The following is a 19,078-nucleotide window of genomic DNA, read 5'->3' on the forward strand; positions in this document are numbered from 1 at the left end:
CATGCAAGAAGGACTGGCTTTCATTTTTTTCCATTTTATATTACCAAGACCAGTGTTTACACAATTAACTAAGATCCTAATGTTAATTCATCATTTATAGCCTGTTAGTCCAAACAGCTGAGCTTCTCTTGGTTTTGGTTAACTTAATCAAATTTCATGCAATTATACTTTAATTGAAAATACATATGCATAAAGTTGAAATGATATTTAAATCAACTGAATTTACAACCAGATTCAAAGAAATGCAAACAATGAAGATCTGAGTTGGAAGCAAAATTAACTTAATCCTACCCCATTTTTCTACCTTGAAGGGAGCCAACACCCAAAGGTCAGGAGTTCTCAATGTTACGCACCTAGTGGTAACACTGAGATTCAGATCCAGGTATCCTGATTTTAATTGAAAGTCTATACAGCTGGGCCTTTAACAGACAATTATTCTCAACCTCAAACAGAAATTGGTCTTCCAAAACTCCCATAAAGTTTTCCAAACAAAACCTCTAAACTAGGCGTCAAACAGCTAGCGGGATTTTTAAAGATCTTCGTTCCCCAGCTTTGTGATTTCAGGCAGCTTGATAAAAGTCCCGGGGGCTATATTCTTCTATAAACTTTAGCAGAAACTTAATTTCTTCCTTACTTGTTATTAATAGAAATATATTCATTTGCAACTCCTAGGTTCTACATTTTGCCCCAAATCTTTCTTTCACATAATAAACACAACCAAAAGAAACAAATATTATGTCAATTATGATGCCCATTTCCTCCCCCTCTCCCCAAATACATCTTTTCTTTCTTCTTTACTATTTTAAGTTTCCCATGACTCTCTTTTCGGACCCATACTTTTAAACTACACAAAAATTTTCAGTTCACTTTCTCAACACTAAAATTTTAGTTCCTCCCAACTTACTGCCTGGCAACCATGCTCTTTTCACAGAACATAAAGAGGATTTAACATTTAAACAGACTGTTCCAAACAGGGACAAAGCAAATTTTAAAAAGCAAAAAGATACTCTTAACATAGTTGACTGCTGATCATTTATACAGTTTCTAGAATTTTATCATCTGGAGCTTAGTCTGAATTACTTGTGAGCCTACACCCCCCACCAGACAGGTGTTCGTACCCATCCGCAACTTCACCCTCCACCCTGCACACTCCCTTACGAAGAAAGCCCCCTCCCACAGAGACACAGACACCCCTTTCTGAGAGACATCCCCTCAGGCACACTCACCCCCCCTGCACCCGCAACACACAAACAGAAAGACACCCTGGGTATCATCGGAATGGAGCACATTATCCCAAGTTTCAGCCTGCACAGCCAAGAAAAAAACCCGAAACCATTCGAACTGACCCCCTGAAAACCATGCTAACTTGATAAACTCTGTCAACTCTCACAAGGGACAGGCTCTTTCAAACCTCCTTGGAAATCCAGCCGTAGGGACCCCCACTGCCCTCAGACTCCACCGGGAAGGCTCCCCCCAGCAAGGTCCGCACACAGAGGTCGGAGGCGCACACTCACCGCGAACCGGACCTGGCAGTTCTCCTCGCCCAGGTAGCACAGGTCTCCCGAGACGTTGGTCTCCAGCCACAGGTGCTCCCCGTTCACGGCATTCTCCTGGAAGGACAAGACCCACCTGACTTCAATTTTCTTTTCAGGCATAAAAGGAGCTAGAGGGGGGCGGGGGCGGGGGAGATCTCAAATTTAAATTCTGGATGCAAGAAAGTTCGGGAACACAAGGGGTCTAAACGCCTCTCATTTTACCTCTGGAAATTCTGCTGATGTTGGCCCTAGCAAAATTCTAGAAATGGAAAAAGGTGTTTGGAAAAACTGAGCAATAACTAAGACGTTAGGTCTCTAGATGCATTATCCATGGATGTGGTCACCTTTGAAACAGATATTAAACAAATGAGGAAAAATCCCTCGGGTTGTTCAACGTAGGGCCTTAGTTATCCAGGCCCACTGCAGATTCCATGACAATTGAGACCAAAATTCTACTAGAAGTTGCCTTTCCTTAGCAAATTAGCTAAGAAGGATAGTAATAGTAAAGTATTTTAAAGACTGAAAATCTATATCAGTAATGAGTAAATCGTATTTCTAAACAAGGGGCTTCTTAAAACTCAGTTTTCAGTCACTGTGTAGTCAAAGCATAGTAAGTTTCTACTAATTCAAACATTTTTTTTAACCAGTTCAATAGGGCCTTTGCCGAATTCTAAATTTTTCAAATTGAATGATTTCCCTGCTTCTAAAAATATTCACATACTTGTGGTGGCAAACAGAACAGCTGTAGGTTTGGAACCCTACAAGTTTCAGATATTGATGGATGAGAACAATATACAAATAATTATTTAATTAAAAGCCATTTCTTTGCTAAGGTATCCTAAAAAAGTCACTCCCCACAAACTGAAATATTCTACTGCTGGGAACTTATCCAACTTTAACTTATAGCCATTTATAGAATAAAATCCCTTTTCATTCTTTTATTCTTTAATTAACTCAGTAAACATTTATTCCACACCACTGGTGCCAGGCACTGGGTAAGTGTGATAAATCCATGAAGTAAAATCTACCAGAGAACATGGAAACTAGATAATTCAAGCAGCAAATACTAGGGAAACTTAACAGCAAAAATCCTGTCAACTCTTTCAAAAAGCAAAGATAAAATGTTACAGTGGGAAAAAGGTAAAAAAAAAATCCTTCGTAACACCAGTCTAAGCAGTCCAGAAATTAAGCCTTGATAGGTCAGGTAAGGTAGGCAGAAGCAGGCAAGCCCCGGGAGTCAGGGACTTGCAAGCACATTCGTAAGTCCCTGGGCTGGACGGCTTCAGCCTCGCTAGGACCTGTTTGCCCCCTGCACCTGCATAGCCCCTGCAATCACTCAGAGGCTTGCTGATACACCTTGCCTCCGATCCAGGCACTAGGACGGCTAAATTAACCACCTCGCTCATCAGTGGGATCTGATTAGAAAGACCAGCCTTTGTAAGGGAAGAGGGTGGAAAAAGATGGAAGCTTCCTGCCACTGTGGATTGAACATACGGTTCTAAAATCTGACTCCTCACGAAATGACCTGGTGAGTTTTGAAGAATACCTAGGTTCCATCCCACCCCGAGAGAGTCTGCTTTAACTAATCTGAAGCTTTTAGCAAATATTTGCAACTGTAAGAATGGAAATAGCAGTTACTAAAAAGTCAGGGAGAAGGTTAGTTGCACAGATTTAGGGAGTAAGTCAAGAATTCACTTTCTTATTATTTTATTTTTAATTCTGTTATAGTTAACATACAATATATTAGTTTCAGGTGTACAACATAGTTATCTGATATTTGTATACATTATGAAATGATCACTGCAATGAGAGTTCAGTTTTGAAAATGCAAAAGTCTGAGATGCTTATTAGATCTTCAAGTGGAGATGTTCAGTCTACTGAAGTTGAAAGAAGAGGTTGGTACTATATGAATAATTTGGGAAGCAACCGTTAATTGATGGGATCTAAAGCCATGAGAACTGAATGTGGATGTAAAACTCTTGAGTACTGAGCTGTGGGACACCTCAATACTTAAGAGTTTGGAAATGTGGGAAAGATCCAGCAAAGGAGACTGGGACGGAGTGGCCATTGAGGTACAAGGAAAACCAAAGAGTATAGCATTTCCAGGAAGAAAGTCCCTAGAAGAAGGTCTGTGTCAAAAGCTGAAGACTGAGAATTGACCATTGGATTTAGCCACGGGAACATGTGAAGTTACTGATACTCTTGACAAAAGTAGTAACAGTAGAATGAGAAGGAAGAAGTCTGATGGGATTGGGCTCAAGAAATAATATTACTGACTTTAGTTTCAAAATGTATATGAAACCCAATTAATACTCATCACTTCTGCTGTTAACACCTGGTCCTCCATCATCTCTGGCTTGGAACATCCCAAAAGCCCCCTCGCTGGTGTCCCAGCTCCACTTTTGCCTTCCCAAGGTCTGTTCTCCACAGAGAAACCAAAATAATTGCTTTAAAATGTAAATCTAATCAAATCACTAATCTGCTCCAAACTCTTCAATGGCTATCTCTGTACTTGGAAAAGTGCAAAGTTCACACTTACCTAGTCCGTGACAGCCTCTCTGACTTCTTTTCCCGTCTCTCTGCAATCTCATTTCCTGTCCAGTTACCTCGTCTTCTGTCTCTGTCTCAGTCACCAACTTGTAATCACACTGGTCTCCTTGTATTTCTCAAGCACACTAAGCCCTCACCTCAGGTGCATTGAATTTGCTGCTCTCCTGACTAAAAATTGCTTGCACTGCAAATTCCTCATTTCATCTAGGCTTCTGTTCAAATGTCCCCACATCAAAGACCGTTCCCTGCATATTCTGTTTACCCTGTCCAAATTGCTTATTCCTCTCCATTCTGACTTAATGTGGCTCATTTCTATTTACCTTTTGGTCACCAGATCAAGTGTTACTTCCTCAAAGAAGCCATCACTGACCCCTAAATTGAAGTCAAGTTACTTTGTTAGTTTCTCTTTTAAAATCATGTTTCCTTCCCATTGTTTATCCCGGCTGGCAATTACTCACTCACTGGCATGATTATTTGATTCATGTTTCCCCCTTATGCTAGATTCTAAGCTTCCTGCAAACATTAAGGGTCCAGCACTTAACTTAGTACCTGGCAAACAGCAGATGATAAACTTGGGGAACTGAAAAGGTGAAAGACTAAGAATCAAGGAATGAACCACATTTCTGTTAAACACAATTCCAAGGAGTAGAAAGGATAATTATTTTTTATCTGTCCATTAGTTTGGAGTCATAAACTATAAAAAGTAAACATGGATGCCTAAGAGACATGACAGTTTTTTTAAATCACAAAAGCAGCAGAATCTTTAAAAAGAGGCATGCAAGAAAAAAAAATCATGCAAGAAAAACACGAAGCACACCTTTTGCTAGACTACATTTTCCCCACGTCTCGTCCTTTCCTTGTACATCTGTGCAAGCAAAGATGTAACTTTACCCAGAGAGAGTTCTGGCCTTTGCTCTCAACTTCCTATAGAAGGTAATCTGTCTAAGTGCTTGGACTGTCTTACCTGATAACCTGGTGACCTTGGGCCATGCCAGATATTCTAAAAGAGCAACAACTTAAGGTGGGGCATATATCAGCTCAACCTCCAGAGGGGCAAGGGACTAAGGTCAACCATGCAGGTAATCAAACATATCTACATGACCAAGCCCTAATTAAAACTCTGGACACCAAGGTTCAGATGGCCTCCTTGGTTGGCAATATGCTATATGTAGAGTCACACCATGACTGCTGGGAGAAGTTAGCACTGACCCATCCACTGGGAGAAGACAAATGGAAGCTCCTTGTGTAGAACTGTCCTGGGCTCTACACCATGCACCTCTCCCCTTGGCTGATTTTAATCTGTATCCTTTCACCGTAAATGGCTGTAAATGTGAGTACAACAGCTTTCAGTAAATTCTATGAGTCCGTCTAATGAATTATTGAATATGGGTGTGGTCTTGGGGATTCCAGAACCCGCACATGAGGGTGGACTTGGGAACTCCTGAATTCTGCATAAAGGTATCCAGCTGGGTGGCCTCGCACATGAACAGACAAACTATTGTGGTTTTCTTCTTACATTCCTGATGAATCCTTCTCTAGTTCAATATTAACAAACATGAGCTTTGGAGTCAGACAGACTTGCTACCTACCAGCTCTATGATCTAGCATCTCTCTAACTCCCTAGATTTCAATTTACTCACCATTAAAATTGTAATAATCATCACATTTCCCTCACAAGAACACAGTGATGTTTAAATGTGAAAATTCATAAAATTCAATGCCTTGCCCCCAATGAGAAATTAATTGGTGTTCCATATAGTTATTATTATTATTGGTGTGGTTACTCTCCAGTTTCCTTTCTTCCCTCATAATCCATGGATGTTGAAATTATCCAAGTTTCTCTCCTGGGTCTTTGTAGCCAAGACTGCTAGTCATTCACCAAAATCATTTTTCAGTTCTTCCTGAACACACAACTAGATCCTATTACCCAGTCTCATTTGCAGTTAGGTGTGGCCACGTGACCAAGTTCTAACTGATGGGACATGAGCAGGAGTGGGGTGTACTGTTTTTAGACTTGGCCCATTAAAACCTCCCACATGCCTTCCTCAGTACTCTTTTCCCATACTGGTTACCTGGGAAGTTGGCCTTTGGGATGATTTTAGGAGCATTCTGATGAAGATGTAAGAGCAACTGTGGGTCTAGGTTGCTGAATGACTGTGTGGGACAGGGCCTACACCTGACCCAAACTGGAACAGTCCTGGTCTGTTACACAAGTGAGAAATAAACTTCTCCTGTATTGAGGCTTTATATGTTTGAGTATATTATTTATTGCAGCCTAGTTTACACCAACTAATATGGGCCTCTTCTCTTTGCTCACAGTTTTGTCTGGATTTCCTTTCATTGTCTACGTCTACCCCCAAGTTATTTCCCATACACTGAACAGCATGTCTAATCTCCAAGCCATGGTTTCTTCTGCTCCGACGTCTACTTCTGGCATTCTCTCTGATATTTTACACTGCTTTAAAATTAACTCCCTTAAAACATAGCTGTGATTATGCCTCTCTTACTCAGGACGCTAAAAAAAAATCTCTATTGTTTATAAAACAAAATCCAAACTTAATCCCACATACTAGACCTTTCATTAATGGTACCAAGCTGTCTGCATTATTCACCTTCCTACAGCCTACTCTTTTGTCACTCTTCCCTAAATATAGTCATATTTTCCTTTTCTGTGCCATGCTTTTATTTATTCCATTCTTCCCACTGAGCTACCTCTTTCTCTCTTCTCTACACATATCTTGAAACACCATCTCAAACAGTACACAACTCCATCTGGGCCAGACAGAAAAAACAGCTCTCATACTTCTAAATAAAGAGGACATTTCTTCTGTATTAGTGAGTGCGGAAACAAGTCTCTATGGACAGCTGTAGATGTATGTGGATAGATCTAGCCCCTAAGAGTAGAGATCCACCTGTGTAGATAGAGACGTAGATGATTCCTTGCTCTCAAGTTCTCCTTGAAGTCTTAGTAATAGTAACAGGTAAAAAGATGAACGTTGTAGAAGGAGAGTGTCGTAGACTGAATGACGCAAACAGACTACACTGATGCCCGAAGCAAATAATCTGCACAAAATGAAGACATCTGCTGGTAAAAATGTTTTGAAAGAATAAGAAAATTATAAATACGTATCGTATGTAAATATCCTGACAAAATCAGAAAGAGAAAAAAAATCTGGACTGTCTCCACCCGAAAAGCTTCAAGATAATAATAGGTAAAATCTGTCTTGCATGGTTTAGATCTGTGCTGGCCAATAAGCATATGGCTATTAAGCACCTGAAATGTGATTAGCCTCAATTGAGATGTACCCTTAGTGTGAAATTCACAGCAGATTCTGAAGAATTATTTAGTGTACAAAAAAGAATGTGAACCCTCTCACTGATCACTTTTATATTGATTACATGTTGAAACAGTAACACTTGATATATCTGGTTAAACAAAATATGATGCTAAAATTAATTTTACTTAGTTCTTTTCACTTTTTTATAATGTGATTACTAAAAATTAGACTGTTTATGGCTTATCTACATTTCTGTTCCACAAGATTAGTGTAGATAATCCCTTGCCAAGAGGCAAAAGGTTAAACCTAGATGCTTCTCACTGACCTGTGAGGTTGTAGGAGTCTATGATTCCCACCTCCACAGCCAGTGCGATTTAATTTAAAGTTCTCACAAGTTTAGAAAATAAATGACTAATGAGGGTGCATGAAGTCATGCTAGTTCTGTCCCACTATTAACATGGCTGACCAGGGCCAGGACCTTCACTAATGTATAGTCAGTTCCTCCAGCCATCTGATAATTTTATTAATCTGACTTAACGCTTTCTGAAGAGGGGAAAGATACTAGATAGGAGTCACTGCTGGTGATGACATCCAAACCGGAAGGTAAAAGAGCGGAGGCCTGGAGCTTGTAAGGAAGGCACAGGTCTGCTGGGACCTGCCATCTGAAACAAGACTAAAATGAGAACATGCACACGTGCATACGGGTACACACACACACACATACATATACATACATACACACACACACACACACACACACCTGCCTCTTCCTTCAAGGTCTCCAAAGATAAGATGACCTAGTTTCATGCCCCAGTTTAAACCAATCCCGCATGAAGACTCTGTTACCCTAATCTTGTCCCTGAACCAAACAGTGAGGCCGTGCACTAACTGTGCTATGCTGGACCTGCCTAGGAGAAAGCACTTCTTTTCTCTGCATTATCAGTTACAGGAAAGGAAAGGTGGTCTGATTTAGGATCTGGCTCTGTTTGTGCCAACGCTCTGCTTTCTACAGACTTCAGGATTGGAGGAAATTTTCCAAGGAGGAAGGAGAAAGTGCATTGAAATCAAGGATGCTAGGTTTAAAACCAATACGCTTTTTAAGAAAGATCTTGGTGGCTTTTCCACTACTGCTTTGGAGTTGTTTAGGCTGTGTAATGGGCACAAGCAAATTACAGAACAGTGGGCACAGTGAAGACCCACCTCCTATGTCCTCTGCTATAACATTAAAAACAAGGAAGAAGTCTCTAAGCCCAAATTAAGTCTCCGTTGCAGGACATCTCTTAAATGCACGTGACATTTAAGAGAAGACACGCATTATTTGTGCAACAGACTCACTTCGAAGCGGGCTAATTCACTCTAAGTTGGAAGCTTGGATTCCAGCCCAGGAGATGAGACTGTTTTTCCTTTTTGAGCCTTACTCCCTTCCTTTCTAGCAATTGAGCTTGTTTTCCCCAAAACTGGCTTGGCTGACGTTCATGGCATGGAGTCAAAGGGAGCAGCCCCCGTAGGTTGTCACCATGAAAGGGAAGAGAGGATGCCAACAGGAAGAACGAGAAGATGGAAAGCTGTGTCTGCTTTAAGATTTAACACAGTGCACTGGATTAGGAACGACGTTTAAGAAGCGTTACTTGGGACTCAGTAGCATAAATCCATTTATTCCTCAAACAGGCTTTTGACTTGTGTCTACCAAAGCCTTTCGGGAACTAGAGATTATCTGAGTGCCCATCAACTCTCAGTGCAATGTCCCCTTCTTGCTGATGGAGCAAAAAAGCTGTAATCAACTAGTCCCTGACCTCTGTTAAGACAGCTGCTGGGTCCACGAGGCTCTGTTGTCCACTATGCAGACCAAAACAACAAGCAGAAGACATCGATCCTCTCTTCAAAGTGCCTGAAATCTAACTAGGACCTCGAGTAAGAAAGTCAACCAAAAACCATGAATTTGGCTCTATGACAATGCTCGATGGGGAGAGGTGTTATGAGGGATCGAAACAAGCAAACAAAATAAACAGAACTAGTTCAATTAAAAAGATGAGCATAGCCTGACAGAGAAGAGCAGACATCTCTGTAGGAAACAGCAGTGTTCATGCTGGGTGGAGCTGACTGTCCACTGTGGTCAGCAGGAGACCCTGATCTGACTGCCCCCCACCAGTAAGGGTTCTAGCCCTGACATGCACTGGGGGAAAGGCCTGTGCACGGCAGCAGGAGTAAAGGTTGGCCAAGGGTCCTCAAGGAAACGAGTGCGCGGGGCAGAGACTCCTAGAAGTCATAACAAACTATTTGAGCAAAAGAGAAGTTTCTGGACTTCGAGGAACAGGCAAAAAATAAGAGAGAGAGACTGTGTATCACTGAGTAGGGAAATGAGAATATAACGATGGAACACTTAAAGGAAATTATTCAGTTTATGTACCCAAAGCATAAAAACCGATTCCCGCAATAGTCTTCTCCCGGCCAAAACACACAGGTGCCTACAACCTAGGTGCCTACAACCTGGGCTCCCCAGGGTCTCAGCACCGTACAAGCCAGCCACTCCTCAAAGCCCTTAGCAACAGGATGTTTAGGAAGCAACTGTGCGCCTTCTGAAGACTCTGGCACATGCTGGAGTCAGGACAGGGTCCTTTGGGGATGCTACGATAAATAGAAACCTGAGGACAAAGATCCAAATTCCAGGTCCACCCTGATTTGTCTTGCAACTGCAGACGCACCATGAACAGCTCTTGCATCTGTTTTCTCACTGGTGAAACGAGGAGAGAGGAGGTGACACAAGTCAGGGGATCAGAACACTGTAGGCCTTTGAGACAACCCCTCATCCCCTGGGCCAAGCGGTAAGGGAGTGAAGAGAATGTCAACCCGAGAGTCAAGGGGGTGCAATGCAAAACAAGGCAATCTCAGTAGCCCTTCTCCACCCCAGTTATGCCAGAAGCATCCTTTAGCTCTCCTGGGGCCCCTACCTCACCAAAGGCAAGACATTGAAGCTCCTCCTTTTTTAATGTTATTTTAAAAAATTGTTGCCACTCTCCTCATTTGGGAGACTCTTGAGAGGCTCCAAGCCAAATCAGTGCTCAATAAATAGTAACAGTGAATAGGTAAAGATTGATCATTTTAATATGTTTAGTCCAGAAGAGTGGGCCAATGGAAGATATGTGGTCGGGCAGCTTTTCTGTAAGGAAGCAGACAAGGAGGTGGAATAAAAGAAATGGCAGCAGGTCAAGCCCAAGGATTAGTCTTACACTTTAAATCCTGGTTAGTTTCTTAAACAAGTGGGCCAGCGAAAGTAACATAAGTAAAGTTGGTGTAAAGCCAAAAACTTGGAAGAATGGGCAAGTCACAGCTTTAAAAAAAAAAAAAAAAAAGGCCTTGAAATGTTTTTAACAATTTGCTTCTTCCTCTCTTCTGAGAAAAATCTTTTACATGATCACAAAGAAGTGTAGGGCTGGTCACTCTTTGGCTTCTGTTTGCTAACAGCAATGATGGTTTTTTTTCAGAGTCACATCTTCTAACTTCTACCACATCAGACCTCTAAATTAGCCCTCAGTTTTCCCTCCACTGGTGAAGTGTTTCCTGTCACCATGATAATTCATCAGGCCACTAAGACAGGGTGGTCACAACCAAAGGGGAGGGGAGCTTGAAGATCAGCTATGCACAGACCCAGCCTTCCTTCCTGTCCGCTATTCCCCCACCATGCACTGCACCTCCCACCACCAGCCCAAAATACCATTCTGATGAAACATTAGAGTGCACACCTCTTTACAGGAATCAGAAAAATAACGCCTTCTAGTCCAGCTTCAGCTCAGGAAGGGAATTTCTTTCTAAAAGCATTTTCCAGTAACTATCTCCAACATCCAACGGGATGGAGCGCCCCTCCTCACACTCCATGCTGTTCTCTGTCTCCTCTATTCTAGGCATCCCCACTCTGCATTTTAAGCTGTCCATGTCTTTTCTGCCCACTGCACTTGAAGCTTCTTCAAGGCAGAAACCGTATCTTCCTCACCTCAGAATCCCAAGATTCTAGAACAAAGCAGGTACTTGACAAACATCGATGAATTAATGAATTCATAATTACTTTACTTCTGAATAAATAAACCTGCAGGTTGCACAGTTTATAGAGAACTTCTACACTCGCTGTCACCTTTGATCCTAGCAACAGTCATGAAGTCCCCCTTAGGGAGGGGTCACAGTTGTCCCCATCTACAGGTGAGGATGTTGAGGTTGAAAGAAGTCAAGAGGCTTGACTGATGCCACACAAGGGGCAGAGAAATGATTTAATGAGCCTTTCTATCTAAATGATCTGAACTCTCTTGCATCTCAAATAGAATCTTGCCTCTCAAATAGGGTCCTGCTACTTTAGATCAGAGGATTTGGAACATCACGAATATTAAACTAACTTTCTTTTTACACACTCTCATCACTGGTCCATGCATATCCCTCTTTCATTTTATTTATCTGTTTGTTTATACATTTAATTCTTTTTAATTATGTAAACACTGGTGTAAATATATTCTACACTCTCTTGCAATTTAAGAGTTTATTAAATAACTGTCCTGGAACAAAGGGAAACTCCAAGAAAGGAACATTCTTCCTGAACACCAGCCCAACGTGCACAGACACTAGCTGAGTCTCGGCACTCCATCAAGGAAGAAGTTGCACTTCAGTTAAACCCAGTCTTTGCCAGATGCTTCACACACTGCGTACATTGCTATGTGTCCAGAATATAAAATAAGGATATTAATAAGTGTGTTCTTGGGAAAGAGGGAGAGATATGATAGTATAAAAGGACATTAAATCATGACATCGGTGCTAAAAATATATTAAATGGAGTTTAAAAACACCTCTTCTTTCCCCAGCCCTGCATGGTCTTTCTCATGGAAGGAAAAGAACATGGATTACTCCCTCTGTTCAACTCAAGCGGGAATGCAAAGCAAAATTCATCATCAAGGCCAGACCGTCAGAATCTCAGAGCAGCCCTCCCTCTGTCTTCATACTGTGTCTTACATGCCATCAAAAAGGGACAACACCTTTCAGTTAGAGGTGTCTTCAACCAAGAACTTGACTCACCAAAGACCTCAATAAATGTATCCTAACTGACTTAAGAATTTCAGGCTGCAATCCGCAACTCAAGCGAATCGCTTTTGTAGAGGTCTTTTGGTTAAACATTAAAATCAGGTAGTATCACCACCCCACTGATACTAGACCCATCTCCCTTTGGGTCAGGGGAGGAAGTTTAGCAAACAGGAGGACATGGAGTGCCTGCAATGTAAAGTGAGGTCATCCTCTCTCGGGGAAAAAGGAAAAGAAAAAACACCAAAAAAGACAAGGGCATCTTGAGCTAAGGAAATCAAGCTTAGACTTTGTGACGTTGCTAAGAGTAAACTCTATTCATCGCCAGCTTGGCAGGAACCATAAAGCATGTGCACAGAGGTGCTTTTTGTCTCACAGCTGCAAACCCAGGCAAGAAGGCTTCAAATGATTCAGGAAGTTTTTATTTTAGTATTCAATATGTCTGACTTCAGATAAAGGAGCTATGTTCCTAGGAATCTGGAAGTGGAGCTACGGTTTAGATACCTAAAGATGGGGCAAGCAAACAGTATTGAAAATTATTAAGGAAGTCTTGCTGGTGGCTCTAGAAATCCTGAGAATGAGAGAGACACACATGCAACTGAATGATGTTTAAATGACACAGCCGACACCTACACTCCAGTCCAGAGTCGCTCTGGGCTCCTTCGCTGGACCGTTTGCCACAGGAAGGCTGAGGGGATGTGCAGGAGTCAGGTGCTGCAGGCCTGCCCGGGAGATTGCTTTCCTGCAGCAAGAAGAAAAAACACAAAGAAAAACCAACATCAGAAGGTAATCCAGAGCTAAAAACTTCCCGTGGGGTAGAAACGATTCCTGAGTTGGTCTTCCACATGTGAAAACCTTTGCAAGGGTCCTGGAATCTATCTTTAAAGTGCTTGGTGAAGACAGAGGGTGGCAGGTCTCAAAGGGCAGGGAGACTGAGAGGGCCACCTTGGGGCAGTATCGCTTCAGGACTAGAAACTAAAATGCCAGCCCCTATTCAGGGTAGAGGGCAGAATGCAGGTCTCTGTGTTTACACAAACAGACCCAACACTGGGCTGATAACAATTCTTGGACAATTTTAAAGCTGCCAGAAATTAAAAGCAAAAAAAGTAGGCTCATGAGATCTTCCACTGAATTCTTCCTTTTCCCAACAAAGAGCTTGCCAAGCTGGTTACTGCCCCGAGTTCACTCTTGCGTCCCTCAAGAACATCCTCCCTGACCCTTGCAGAGAACTTCTACAGATGGCTTGAGATTCTAAGTGAGAAAAAAATGATTTGTATCTGCCAAGAAATTGCACATACTGAAAGATCAACACCTTACCAAGGTTCATGGTAAGAAAAATCCCAAACACGTTAGTTGGATTTTAGGTTTGTTGAGTGGAACATAATAGAATTCAGGTCAGAAAGGAGGGAATGAATCAGGAGAGGTGGAGAAAGTCATGCCTGATCTTGGTCTGCAAAGATAAGGAGTTGCTTCAGCAAGCAAAAGTGACCACTGCTGAGCAAAGGGAAAGGAGGAGAGGTAAGAGTGGAGTGGAGAGAATAAGGACAGCAAGATAAAGGAAGAAAGCTGGGATCGCCCACGGAGAGCTTGTGGTATCATCATGAATAATAGAAGGTCAATTTCTGAACAGCTCCATCAGAAATGTCAGACGACGGTCTCGAGTTTAAACATGACTGCTGACTTGTGGATTAACGAAGTGGCTCCCTGGAAGGGAGAGAAGCTCTCCTCCCAAAGGTGTCCACATGTGCTCTGGGAATCACCTGAGCTAGAATCGGGGCTGGGGTGGGGGTGGTCTTGTGATGCTGCAGCTCTGAGTCCTGAGTGGGTCTGAGGGTGAGGTCCAGGAATCTGCGCTTACCCACGGTCCCCGGGTGCTTCCTTCTGTCACTAGAGTTTGCACACTGCTCTGTGAGCAGGTAAGAGGGTTTTAATCTTAAATGGAACCAGAGAATATGAAATGGGGAATCTCATGCATGTGCCCTTCAGAAAACAAAACTTAAGAACTAAAAGACTAATTTCCAGTAAATGATTGATTTACAGGAGACGGAAATGTATCACTTAGCCAATGAACATCCACCAAGAATCTCTGTCCATCCTCAAGCCAGTGAACTTGCGGCTTGGGTTCTGGCTGGACTCTCCCCTCTTTGCTCCCCTTGCCCATAAGAACAGCATGCTCCAAGCCAGCAACAGACTCGCCCTGTAGCTTCCAACGTTTGTGCATCCCACATTGCAATTCCTCTGCCATTCCCAAACAAACTCAATTTCTAATCATTTAAGCTTGCCTCTGTTTACCTCTTTATTGAGGCTGACACAGCAAGTATGTTCGGGCAGGTCGGGGGGCACTAACTCCACCAGGCCCATCACAGGGGAGCCCGAGCGGAAGCATCAGCCACTTCGGTGACGCACTTTACCCCCATTAGCTCTCTGCAGCCTGTCTCACAGGATGTGACATTGCAGTAAGAATCTGCCATCTCTGGCTCTGGACCGGCAGACGCACCCAGTCCACAGGAGAGGCCCAGATCCTCATATGGAGGAACAAGGCTACATACAGACAATAAGACGGGAAGAGGAAGACAGTGATGGTCAAATATATGATGAATCCCCTCATAACCAAGCAGAATCCAAAAGCTTTGTTGGATTTTAGAAGGCAGATGATCTCCTTGTACTGTTCACTGATCTCTGCAACAGACATGGAATTTGTGAAGTGGAGTACGATGAACAGCAGTCCCAAAACCCAAGAAAAGACTGGGTAGAATCCAGAAAGAATCTAGGATTGTGCAGCCAATAATCAAGGACCAAATATGTCTGAGAGCTCAGCAAGCGGCCAGCCCTGTTCTTAATCTTCTTCTTTTTTGCCTTTCTCTCTCTCTGTCTCTCTCTGTCTCTCTCTGTCTCTGTCTCTCTCTCTCTCTCTCTCTCTCTCTCTGTCTCTCTCTCTCTCTCATATTCCTACACAGGAAGTCCCAGACACAGTGGACAGATCTTTGGTAGTTGGACGTGATCATATCAAGCTTGCTGGCAGCCTACTTTCAGGAGTTCCTACTGGGCAGCAGGCAATGTACTTGCTTTATAAAACCCCCCAAAGAGTCATTACAAGTATGCAGGCCTTTAATGATGACAGTCTGATGACACAGTATTCTTTTCTTCCTCACTGTCATCACTGCAAACAATGAAAACATCAATTTTGGCCCCTTCCTCCAAAGTATATTCCATTTCGTTGAGCCACAAGAAAAGAATCCTGGAAGATTCTTATATGGTGAGCCTTCACCCCCCCAGGCATTTTTCTTCCACCTGAATTCAAAGAACTTCTTTAGTGTTTTGCATTAGGACTTTTCTCTGGCTTTGAAGGACCCTGAAATGGTGATTCTGAGTCATAGTTTTTACCACAAGGAAGTCAGATCTCTGTAGGGCCAGAATCTACAGGTTCCACCTTTGATTCCTTAGCAGTCCCACAACCTAAATTTAAGTGTTCCAGCAAAAAACCCCACTAAATGGTACCTACGCACAAAGCCTTAGAACACCTGAAGAATTCCTAAATCTTAGGTAAATGAGAAAAATATAAATCCTTCATTTTTTTTTCATGAACAGCCACAGAGAGTTGTGATCAGAAAAAAAAAGAAAGCAGAAGATAGGAAATAAAATTCTATTTTCAACAGTAGAAACCACAGGACAAATGCATTTAACTCATCAGAAGTTGGAGACTGACCACCAAAACCCAATTACTCTTCCTAAAGAGGACTGCCAGGAGAGGGGGGAAAATTGCTCAAATAATCAACTTAGGCCTCAAGGGATGTCTGTCTCTGGAAGTGCACTGTGGCTGTAAAACAGGAGACATACAAACATTTAATCCCAGCTTAGCCCTGCAATGAAACTACAGTCAAATCACACTCCTTCCCAGCCTGTGAATAAAAAAGGATTAAGTAAGGGCTTTCGTTGATTATTTATTCCTCATTGGGGATGCAAATTTAGGCTGGTTTTCTGTAACATTAATAGAAGAAAATTGCATATCTACTACACAAACAAACATTAATTTGGGGGAAAATAAGTAAGAAACATCAAAGTGGCTGCCAGTGTATGACTGTGAAAGGGCCTCACAAAAGGACATTAGATAAGGAAGAGAATAGGAAAAATGTATAGAGGTACTACGGGGGGTGGTGGGGTGGTGGGAGGTAACTTCTGATTATAGCTCTCCATTCTTCTAAATAACCATGGGAGAAAACTCTCTTTCCCAACAGTTCATATATGTATCCACATTTTGTTCCAAAATAAGAATGCAATTTCACTATTTCTCAGACCTCAAATAAAATCAGTGTAAGTTATTTTTCTATTTGGAGTCATCCTGGTTGTAAAAGATGACATTTGAGAGTCTGGTAGAATCTGATGTGTGTTGGGGGGCTTTATGTTGCAATTTGCTCCAATCAAAAATCAATGGGGTTTCCATTTCTCATTCTTTCCTCCTGCTCAGGATCCTCCTGAGCCCACAGTCAGTAAAGCTGTGAAATGCCAATGATTCTATTAATTTTACAACAACATTTTGTCAGGGATGACTATAATGGCAAAAAAAAAAAAAGCATTGAAAAAGAGAAGTGTAATATTAACTGTGAAATAGATATGAAAAGAAAGCGTTTCATAATGCAGTTTCAGGCACATAAAGTCACAATTAATGTTAATTACCTGCCATGAAAGACCTTTAACATATTTAAAGTACACAAGCCATCATATATTTCAAATAGCCTTCTATTATTTGCTTCACTTCATTCAATAAGACTATAAACTCCTAAAGGACAGGGCTCAATTCATCTACTAATCTTATTACATTCTAGCCCAGGGCTGGACACAAGCACATACTCAGTAAATGCTTTCTGAATTAATGAATGAACTGGACCAAGAAGCTAAGCAAAGCAGCTTGCTGATTAGATCAAGGGTTGAGAAATCTGATTAGGATGATTTGAATTATACCCCAGGCCTTGCATTTCAGTGATATTCTTTCCTGAGAGGGCCAGAAATCCCTCAAAGCAGCTCTTTAACAGATAAAGGCAAACAGAGGCAGAATCCAGCGTTAAGAAGCCTAAAAGACATCAAAACAGCTTTGTGACCAACATGAAAATGGAATCCCATTGCTACAACATTTGTAAAGGGCATATGATAGTGTTAATATCTTTGTAATGTATTTATTGAAAGAAACGTGCAGTACGTATTCTTCATAAAGAGAATTTTTTTTTAATTTATGCAAAGACATAAAAGTAAGTGGTTATTTAGCCAGGATACTCTCATCATCCGTCTTGCAAATTTCTCTCAATTCAGTCTGGCTCTACTCTTACTCCAGGTTTGTGTGGCTCCTGGAATCAACCCATCCCCATCTTGCCAACTCCCTGTCCGAATGATGCTACCTACCTGTGAGAATAGAACAAGGCGTCTACCTGCTGGGAAGGGACACTCCAGAGATTCAGGAGGTCCCCTTAGCCAGGAGGTCTCCTATGACCGGCAACATATGAGAGACTGCTGGACTCATCTTGTTCTGGAAAACAGAATCAGCTGCCTAAAAGGTGACTCTGTACCTTGGCTGAACTCCCCAAGTGCCGCCAGCAAGACCTTAATTACGGTGCACCTTGGTGTTTTTCTCCCTGATAAATGGACACTAACTCTGCCTATATTCAAAGCAGCCTTTAGTGCTTCTTGGCTGATCCAGACAAGCTGCCTGCAAAGGGTAGTACACCCAGTAAAAACTTGTCTCAAGCCCTGCACGAATTCCAAACATCTCACCAGATTTATGTAGGCAAATAAACCTTGTGTAATTATTTGAGCCTAAATCTTAATTCATTTTACACATGACCATCTTAATGTATACTGAAATTTTCAAGAATGTAATTATTATTGAAACAAAGGTTGTGTTTATTTTCCTAAGGGTTATAAGTCATTCAGAAAATCACTGTTGGCTTTAATTCTTCAACATATTGCACCTGCACTACTGTACATTTGTAGCCATTACTTTGGTTCTACAACAGTGGTGCCCAATCTTTGCCTGTGGTGGGGCTTGAAAATCAGTGTATTTAAAGGCCTTCCAGGTATTTCGAACGTGACTCGTGGGCTGAGAATCACTGTTCTACATAGAAGTGCAGCCATGTGACGACTTCACTGCGTCTGCTAATGTGACTAAGGCCTGGCATTTACATATTGAAACATATTTATTCATTCAACAATGTATTTACTGAATGTCTATTTCATATCAAGCATGGTTCCAGATGTATGGGATACAAGAATGAGTAAAACCGCCATCAGTTGTGGCTTTTGTGAAGCATCTGGCAGGAAGTACATTTCACCAGGCACTGTTTCATTTTACGTATGTTATGTACCCCTCACAACGAGGTAGGTACTTTTGTTATCCCCTCATTTATAATTTAAAAAAAGTAGAGCACAGAACAGTTAAGCTACATGTCCAAGATCACACAGATGGGAAAAGTCCAAGTGAGGTTTGAATCCAGGCACCTAACTCCAGACTGTTCATACTTAACCGTAACACAACCCCGCACCTGTATGAAGTGGTGACAGATACACTTAATAGCAACAGAGACATACAGTACCATACTACCATGCTAATTTTGTCATTGCTTTCATTATAAATGTCTGATCTCTACAAGAACATAAGCTTCTAGAAAGAGG

At 41.9% G+C, this 19,078-nt stretch overlaps 1 protein-coding gene across 3 annotated transcripts in view; it reads right to left on the bottom strand.

Moving 5' to 3' along the window:
• The window catches only part of DGKI (diacylglycerol kinase iota), a 397,841-nt gene that overhangs the window by 242,275 nt on the left and 136,488 nt on the right, over window positions 1-19,078 (bottom strand). For all 3 annotated transcript variants that reach the window (XM_032483433.1, XM_032483435.1, XM_032483434.1), the window contains 2 exons: window positions 13,052-13,160; window positions 1,515-1,610 (listed from right to left, as the gene is read on the bottom strand). In XM_032483433.1, the coding sequence (XP_032339324.1) occupies window positions 1,515-1,610; window positions 13,052-13,160 (205 nt within the window). The remainder of the gene's footprint in view (window positions 1-1,514; window positions 1,611-13,051; window positions 13,161-19,078) is intronic.

This window comes from Camelus ferus, chromosome 7, assembly GCF_009834535.1.
Source record: "Camelus ferus isolate YT-003-E chromosome 7, BCGSAC_Cfer_1.0, whole genome shotgun sequence".
NCBI classification, from domain to species: Eukaryota; Metazoa; Chordata; class Mammalia; order Artiodactyla; family Camelidae; genus Camelus; species Camelus ferus.